The 9,271-nt window shown below is 46.6% G+C and overlaps 1 protein-coding gene across 2 annotated transcripts in view; it reads right to left on the bottom strand.

The window, feature by feature from the left end:
* Positions 1-2,389: 2,389 nt before the first annotated feature.
* LOC137789335 (synaptopodin 2-like protein) overlaps positions 2,390-9,271 on the bottom strand; it is a 12,506-nt gene continuing 5,624 nt past the window's right edge. For both annotated transcript variants that reach the window (XM_068582789.1, XM_068582788.1), the window contains one exon: positions 2,390-6,016. In XM_068582789.1, coding sequence (XP_068438890.1) covers positions 3,255-6,016 — 2,762 coding nt within the window. In that variant the 3' untranslated portion in view covers positions 2,390-3,254. The remainder of the gene's footprint in view (positions 6,017-9,271) is intronic.

The following is a 9,271-nucleotide window of genomic DNA, read 5'->3' as shown; positions in this document are numbered from 1 at the left end:
CAATTCATGAACATTTGAACCTTTTTGGTTGCCTGAAAATGTTTATTATTTGTCTCCCAATTGCAGGGGAACAAGGGCTTTTGATAACATGACAAACAACCGGAGAAAATAGAAAACATCTTTCCAGCAGCTACTTTCTTCCTGTGTCAGTTTTACGTGCATAAGAGCATTCATGCTGTTGTGGATGTGTTTTCCTCCCCCTCTCACAGTCTCTTTGTATGCACTCCTTCAACTAACAAACCTTTGCAACTTCACACCTTTATGCCTGCCAGCTATATCATCATGTCAGTCACAGTTCCTCGTCAGTCTGCTGCTTTTTATATTCATCAGTTTTGTAAGTCACCGTCTGCATGATTTTAATTTCACTTTTGTCCAATTGTGGGGGAAAAAAATGTGAAAGGGCTCTATATTGTTCTCCTGTGTCACATTGGCATTTGGTCAGTGAGTAAACAAAGATTTGTTCAGGGTTGATCACCATTAATAATAATCATTTCTTCAATGGGTTGGATGATGACTGATCGGAAAGTGTATCTTTAAAGCACCTGTTAGCTATATTTTTTACAATTAAAATGTATCCAATGACAATATGAAAACTATAAAAGAGCTAACAGAGAGTGAATTCAGACCTAAATAATCAGGTGGCCTGAAACACAAATGCTATTGTAGCTATGTATCTGTTGTCTGTACAACAAGTTCGCCATATTCCCTTAAAATAACTACGTCAAATATTGCAGCTAGCATTTGTCCTCGGCTACGTAATACATGGACCTTTTGTGAATTTTGAAGCTTATATTTGTCTTAAAGAAGGTGGTGGCTATACAAGTGGCTAAATGAGACTATAAAATATTCATGGTTTAGTCCACTTTTGGAGCCTTTACTCTCTAAGTGTAGAGAATAAATGTATAGCTTGCGTTAGCCGCTGCATTGCAGTATGATAGACCTGAAGCTGAGCGGGCCAGGTGGCCTTGATACAGATGTGTGTGTCGCTGGATCATAAATCTGTCAGTGAATCTAACTCACATTAGAAGGTTTATCACAAAGATGGCTGGTTATTATAAATAACCTTCTCGTAACATTTTATTAAACCGACCAGATTCGTTAGTAACAAATCAGAAAACGAGAAACCTTTTAAAATCATCAATGGTGCACGAGAGTGAGAACGACCAATATTTGTTCATTTTCTGACCTGCCCCTAAACCCTGACCTCTGACCCCAAACACTCAACTCTGATGACCCAGAAACGCGATGCAGGACCGCGAGTAAAGCGCCTTTTTGGCAGAGCAGCGGGAGGAGACAGGATGTACGAGGTAGCGCTTCCCTTCCACTCTCAATAAAAAAATCCATCAGAATTAAGAGTTTAGCACAGGGCCAAATAGGTGGAGATTAACTGCTTTGAAAATAGGGGAAATGGTGTGTTTGTGTGTGTGCGTGCAATTGATTGAGAGAGGAATTAACAGAGCGGACGAGAGAGACCAAATGAGGGCGGATTGTGGAACTAATTTGGTAAATTTGGCCAAAAGTTGAAAAAGCCACTTCACTTATTACTATAAGTGCAGTTCCAGCTTTTATGTATTTCTAAAATCCAGTGACCTAGTTTGCAGAAAAATGAATCTGAATGTGAGTTTTTTTGTTCCTTCCACTAGCACAGCGGCTAAGCTTACCGGCGGACTTGAACAGGACTAAAGTTAGCAGCTAAAGTTAGCCCCATCTGTCACCTGATCCCAGTCAAGGGGTCGGAGGTTAGATCCCTTTCCGTGTCCATGGTTGGGTTTCACAGCTCCAAGGCCATCAGGTGGCTGTCATGTAACTGCTCTGAAATGGAGGCCAACAGTCCTGCGAGGACGTTTTTTAACTGCAATTATCAGACATTTAATCGAAAATAGAAGAATTAGAAAGGGTTGCATGTATTTAGAAAGGGTTGCATGTATTTAATATATATATATATATATATATATATATATATATATATATATATATATATATATATATATATATATATATATATATGCGTGTGTAATTCAGATTTAAGGTTTTGAAAAAGGTAAGATATAAAATGAAAACCATATTGTTTTGGTTTCAGCTTTAACTTAATAAATGTCGCCCACTTTCTCCTCATGTAAAACCTGTGATGAAGGGAGGAGACCTCAAACTGCTGGTGCAGCAAGTCTGGATTGCAAATCCTACAGTGCCTCCATGTGGCGAGAGTTTAAAGTCCCATTTTCTCGACGCCTTAACTATTACTTCACAGACTGAATCCTGAGAGAGCAATTAAGCTGTTAGACTAGACGGGAAAAATGCCTGAACGAGAGAAAAGGGTAGAAGCTAATGCGAGGAGGAGGTACTGGAGCGTCGTGGGAGCGTGCGACACAGGGAGAAACAGAGTGACAGCTGAGGTGAGTCATGTCTATTTTTATTCAGCCGCATGTCTCGGTGGAAAACAGCTAAACAGACATGTTATACATCTCTTGTTTCATATTAACAGATCAGAAATCAAGGTAAAAGGCTTCCCTTCTTCCTGGCAGCTGTGCTCTTCGCCCTATGAACATCTACAGAAAACAAAGCACACAAAGTGCAACTGAAAGAAATCCGTCCTCATCAAACACAAATCCGTAGAATAAATATAACAGGGGAAATTACAGTAGCAGCTACTTCAAATGTGTTAGTAAATCAACGTTATATGATATTGCTGGATGCAACAGGGGCTGTGGGATGTCAACAGATTGTGAAGTTTTAAGTCAAGTCTGCTCCTTTTACACATTGTTTCTATTTTATCACTTCTTCTGTGCTTTCTATTTCATCTTTTTTCTATCCTCGACCTCTCTCTCACAACAGTCTTGTTTGTTCACATTCTCTATTCTTCTTTTTTTTATGTTTGAACTTAATTCTTTCTCATTCAATATAATATTTACAGAACTTCATTTCAGTTTTCTCCAGCATCTCTTTCTGTCCTTTCAATCTGCAGTTGACCTCTATTTTTTTCACACGACATTTCCTTTGCAAAACAGTGTTTTCTCTAACTACAGCCAAATGCATTGGATACACGAGTGAACAAGATTAGATGTGAGTGATAAAATGGGCTACATGGGTGGCCGATCAAACAGATCTTGTGATAAAACGTGGCTGGTAAAAAAACAAAAAAAACAAGCTGCAGCCCCGCATAACAATGTTACAATACTAAAAACACATGAGCCTGGTTAAAAAAAGGTTGCTCTACGTTCCCATAGAGTGTATTATGTCCATACCAGAGAGTCTGTTCAGTGCGCAGTGGATCCAGGGCGCCAGACACAAGGCTGCAGACCCATGTTGGAAGTGCTGAACCTGGGCCTCGGCCCCCTGTTGGGTTGACTGCTGCTGGACGCCGACCGAGAGGAACCGCCGGGACCCACGGGACTCAGATCTGGGGCGCTCTTAAACTGCCTGTTGGCCTGCGGGGTGTTGGAGGATTGAAGGTGGGTGAAAGTCGGGGACTGGACTAGAATGGAAGCGGGAGCAGCGGAGAAGGTGGGAAGCTGAGGGAGCGGAGCGGTCGGAGCAGGGGGAGGCGGGGGAGACAGAGGGGAGGTGGCCCACTGAGGTTGGAAGGGTTGCGGCTGATAGGGTTGGTGAGGGGCGTGGCCAACTGTGGGGGGAGGAGATGTGACGTCAGAGTACCACAGTGGTTCTCCGAGTGTCGTGGCCGATCGAGGCACGATGACTTTGAGCGCGGGCCCCGTGGATGTCGGTGGGGGCGTGGAGAAGCGCTTGACCTCATACACTCGCGCTGTCTTCTGAGGACCTTTCTGCTGCTGGTAGGTGGAGGTGTTCATGGGAACCCCACCCCCATAGCTGAACAAAGACGAATTGAGCTGGTAGGGCTGGTGGCTCATAATGTCCACAGCTTTGAGGGCCGCTTTCTTCCCTTTCGGTACAGCTGGCCCAGACTTTGCCACCTCGCACTTCTTCTGGGCCTTCAGAGGGCAGGAGGGCGAGAGAAGGGGGTTGTAGCTGATGGGCGGAGGAGCACGGATGCTGGACGAGTACTTCCAGGTTGCAGGGAGAGAAGGCGTGGGTGATGACTCCCTCGTCTGGGCGGGCGAGTAAGGTGCTGCAGCGACAGAGGGAGATCGCTCCACGATGTACCGATCCATCCTGTTCTGCCGGCGGGCAAACAGCTCGCCTCCTTTCCCTGCCAGCTGTGGCACCTGAGGGGTTTGGGGTTTGGGAGCTACAGGAGGTGGCCTGGGCCTCCGCTGGGCCTGCATGAAGTTGCAAGCCTCCGCCCCCAACCTCAGCCAGTCCTCCTCGGGCCCTGACTCATGTCCGGTCTCGCCGCTCGGTACAGCTCCAGTTTCAGCACTCGGAGTCGGCTGGGGGCCCCTGGAGCCACTGCCACCAAAGTGGTCGTCCATGTTCTGGACCATCGACAGCAAGTCCGGGTTTGGAGAAATATCTTTGTTCTGCACTGCGCAGAACATCGGCTTCTTGTTGCCACGACGCCGGGCATCGTGCAGGATGCCGGTGCGGGCGGCGGGGACCGAGATGCGCTCCTCTCGGGTCGCCAGTGAGTCCTGGGGCAGCGATGCGGTTGCAGCGGCGTAGGGGCCAGGAGTCACTTGACCTGTCATGTTGACGTAGGGGTGGACGGATGGAGATGGAGACGGCTGCGTGGGAGGAGGAGGAAGAAGAGGGGCGGGCTGGGCATGGAAGGAGGGCTGAGTCAGATCGGGGGCATGTGGCGGGAAGATGGGTGAAGCAGAAATGTAGGTGGAGGGAGGTGGATAAGGAGCAGGGGGGGAGGAAAATGCCTGTGGAGCTGGAGGGGAGAAAGGTTGAGCAGGTGATGGACAGAACAAGTTACCCTGAGCTGCAGGAGGAGAGAACGGGACGGAGGGCGAGGCGTACACTGCGGGCTGAGGGGAAAATGTGGGTGGATGTGTGGCAGGGTGGGACAAAGGTGCAGAAGACAGAGAGGAGGGGGGAGAGTTAACAGAGGGGGCGACGCTGCCGTTGTTATTTCTGGGAGGGATGTACAGTGAGGTGCTGGACACGGCTCTCTTTGCATCTGGCCCAGGTGGATGAAGAGTGGGTTGGATAGTCACCATAGAGACGGCCGCTACCGGTGCGGTCGGCATGGCCACGGGTGTGGGTTTGGGTTGGGGCGGGCGAAACATCACCGAGGTTACAGATGCACGGGAGGAAGGGCCCGGGGTGAAGGGGCGGGCAGTGCGGTTCAGAACGCCTGGATTCAGGAGATGATCTGAGTCTGTTATTGGGCTGGCACAGGGATTGGGGTTAGGACTAGAACTAGGGTTTCCATGTTGCCCATTTTGACTCGGAAGGGTCATCTGAGAGGGCGGGTTCAGAACAACACTGGCCCGACTTACAGACATCGACCCCCCGTTGGTCAGAGCCACAGCTGGAGGAGACATGTGGTTACTGATTGGCTGCTTCCTGACGCTGCTCTCCAGCCGCGAGCCCTGATAGGCCGAGCTATCCAGCCCTGTGATCTCCAACCCTGGGCTGTGATTGACAGAAGTCGACGGTCCCGGTGTCTGATAAGCTGAGATGTCCAGTCCTGGGCTTTGATTGACAGAAGTCGACAGTCCCAGTGTCTGATAAGCCGAGATGTCCAGCCCTGGGCTGTGATTGGCTGTTGGCGTTGTTGGAGTAGCCGGTGTGGATGACGGGCAGGCAGAGCTTCTCCTGTCCAGCAGGTCTAGATAACCGGTGTCCCACGTGGGGTCAAACGATGCCGAGAATCCCTCTTCATCAACTTCTGAGCCACTCAGGGCGGAGCTTCCTCCTTCCTCTTCCGTCTCCCCTCCTGTGTCTCCTTCCGTCTCGCCTCCTCTGTCTCCCTCCGCTTTGCCGAAGCAGGTCAGCGTGTACTTCTTGGCCCTCTGCCGGCGTTTCTTGAACATAAGCACCCCCTTCGAGTTGGGGTTGGGAGCGTCAGTCAGCAAAGACGCAATAGATCGGCATTTAGTGCGAGCTTCCTTCACCTGTTTCTCCACCACGCTCTCCCCACGCTGCAACTCTGCAAGACAGGAAGAGGAAAGAGAGAGACCAAAATAAATGTGAGAGAGCCGGTAATGGGATTTTTGATTAATACAAACAAGGCACAGGCGACAAATAACGGAAACAACAGTGTGATAGCGCTCATTGACTGCGAGCAGTGGCTGATTTATACACACTATTATCACAGCGAGGAGCTGATGTGAGGAGTTCAGTGACAGACAGGAGTGTGTGTTGTGGATTTAGAACAAAGAATTCCTGCAGCACTCCAGAGTTGAGTCACAGACCACAGGAAGTACAGATCAGTGTCCCTGCTGCAGCAAGTGTGTGTGTGTGTGTGTGTGTGTGTGTGTGTGTGTGTGTGTGTGTGTGTGTGTGTGTGCGCCAGCATGTGCTTATGTGTATCTCTGTTAGTCTGAACGCTATTTGAGTCTTTTGAGTATCTTGGCTCACCTCACATGAATATCCTCACTACATAACTATGGCATGATGCAGCCTCCATAGGCTACATATCTTTCATAGTCAAGCTAACAGAGGCATAACAAACACACACACATAATCCCAAAATCAAACTTCATATATATCAGTTGCAAAGTTGCTATGTTTATATATTTCTATGACAAAGACATGACAAGGTTTAAAAGGAAAACAACAGGCTCTGTTATACTCATTATTCAGAGAGGTACAGGGAGCTAAACGCTAACACATCTTTGTTTAGCATATTGGCATTTGCTAATTAGCACTAAACACAAACAACCCGCGGAGCTGATGGAGCTGTCCTCAACTCAGGAAATCGACTCACAGTTAGTGGGCTAACACTCAATTTTGTTTGACTAATTGATTCAGGGATTGAATCGACAGATCTGTCAAACTGAGCTCCTCCTCAGAGTATCACTCAAAAGAGTTGCATTGAATCTTGTGTGTTCCAGAGATGAGCTCCCAGGTTGTTGTTTTTTAATGACTAGTCAACTGATAGATTAAGAGGTGGGCGGCCCGAGAGGATGGTGAGAACGTAAATAGTTTTTCTAGCTATTGGTTTGACACAATGATGACTTTAGAGGAAAGATTAAGAGGTCAACAAAGTTATAACAATTCATCCTGAAGGGAAGATGGATTGCTAAACCAAATTCTATGATAATCCTTCCAAAAGCTATTATTTATGTATTAATTTACCTGGGGTAGTGCACATTAATCAACAATTCAGTTTCCACCTCAATGTACAGAGAGCTATAATTTAGACTTTAGTGCCAGCTGCAGATTACAATGTTGTGGCTTTATATCATCAGTACATCTCAACAGCAAATACTATAGTACAACACTTTATGGCAAAATACAATACAATACATAAATACGTCATTAATATCTTCACCAAATTATATCTCTCTCTCAATTTAATAGTTTTGGGCATATTTGAGTCTCGGGCTAAAGTGCTTGACTCACCAACCGACTGATCGTTTTTGGCCGCCAGCATGACCAAACATATAACAAGTAACTTTTTTTTTGATTATGTATTCAACCCACAATAAACAACATAGCTTCAGCAAGTTGATAAAGCGCTGCAGTATAACCACAGCGGCTTGTTTTTACAGCTGAATTTAAAAAAACCATTAAATGTGATGCACGACCACAGGCAGAGAAACTGCCTCTAAATGAGGAACATCAGTCAGCTCCATGACAGTCAAACAATCACAAATCATTTTGACATTAATGGTCAACTTTCTAAAGTCCTGACATGTAACATAAATTAGGCGAAACCTAATAATAATAAAAAAAAGAAAAACATTTCATTTGAAACCGAAAAAAAAGGCTTACCTGCGTACACAGTGTGTGGGACTGTGTGTCCACCTACGTCTGAACCTGAACGGGATGTGAGGTCCCTCATCTCACAAGTGTGAGTGTGAGTGTGTGTCCTTAAAGTCGCTCAGACCCTCCCACACACACACACACACACCCTCACAGAGTCCAGTTCTGCTCCTAGTGGGGCACCGCTTGGCCTCTGTCTTGCAGCTCCTCTCCCAGGACACAGCCCATGTAAAGACCTTTGTCTGTGATCAGCAACCCAAACCAACACATGATGTCAGCCCACTATTCCTGTCTGTCTGACAGGCTTCACACACCTGTCCAGTCTCAGTCTCATACACGTGTACAGAGAGAGAGAGAGAGAGAGAGAGAGAGAGAGAGAGAGAGAGAAAGAGAGAGAGACAAGGGTAGGAAGACCCCTCACCAGAGCGTATTTAGATGGCAGTGTCATTCAGTGTGTGTGCGTGTGTGTGTGTGTGTGCGTGTGTGTGTGTGTGTGTGCGTGTGTGTGCGTCTGTGTATGACTTCAATACGCCAATTATAGTTTATAGAGCAAAGCTTGGTCATCTCTCTTTACTGTTGTGCTGCTTTCTGTTGTTGACAAGTCAACCCTAACAACCACTGCACACAGAGACACACAACTCTAATGTAGCAGAGGTAGCCCTCCAACGTCCACAGGCAATGTGTGTGTGTGTGTGTGTGTGTGTGTGTGTGTGTGTGTGTGTGTGTGTGTGTGTGTGTGTGTGTGTGTGTGTGTGTGTGTGTGTGTAACGTGAGAAAGGGCAGGTCCCTGAACGCCTCCGTCATCATCCATTCTGTAGTAAAGCCCAAGCTAAAGTCATTCAGGCCCTCGGCCTCTTGATACATTCTTGATAACTGTGAACATTTGTGAACATGAAGTCACAGAAAAGTCAGTGCAGAGCTATTCAGTTTGATCAGCTGCGGGCATCATGGCCTTGTTGAAATGTTGTTCACCAGACAAGGCTGAGCTCCGCTTTCAGGTCGAGAGGTAGATGAGGAGGTTGATTCTGCTTTCGCGTCTTTTCATTTTTGGCCCATAACTGTCATTTATACCCTTTTTTAACACGCAAATTAAATATAAAATGTCAATGAATATTTATGAAGATATTTAAGTTAAAATAATACAGAAAAGCAGTTCATCCTCCTCACATTAGAGTGGCTTACTTCTCTTGAATAATTAATCCATTAATCGCCGCAGGACTAGAAGACATTTTACTGATACAGTATATGTTGTCTACTGTGCACACAGGGCAAGAAACACACACACACACACACACACACACACACACACACACGCATTCATGCAAACACATACGTGTACACAACATATTCAGCTGTGTGGCTTGTAAGTCAGAGTCACGCCCAGTCTGTTGATCAGAAGCTTGAGGGCCTATAAATACAGCGAGTGAGACAAATGATCCGAATACTGACAGAAAAGATGGACGCTGCTCCAGGG

The sequence above is a fragment of the Clinocottus analis genome, unplaced genomic scaffold (assembly GCF_023055335.1).
Source record: "Clinocottus analis isolate CAN_PGR_092001 unplaced genomic scaffold, fCliAna1.0.p SCAF_19, whole genome shotgun sequence".
NCBI lineage: Eukaryota > Metazoa > Chordata > Actinopteri > Perciformes > Cottidae > Clinocottus > Clinocottus analis.
This window is presented reverse-complemented; position numbering and strand designations above follow the sequence as displayed.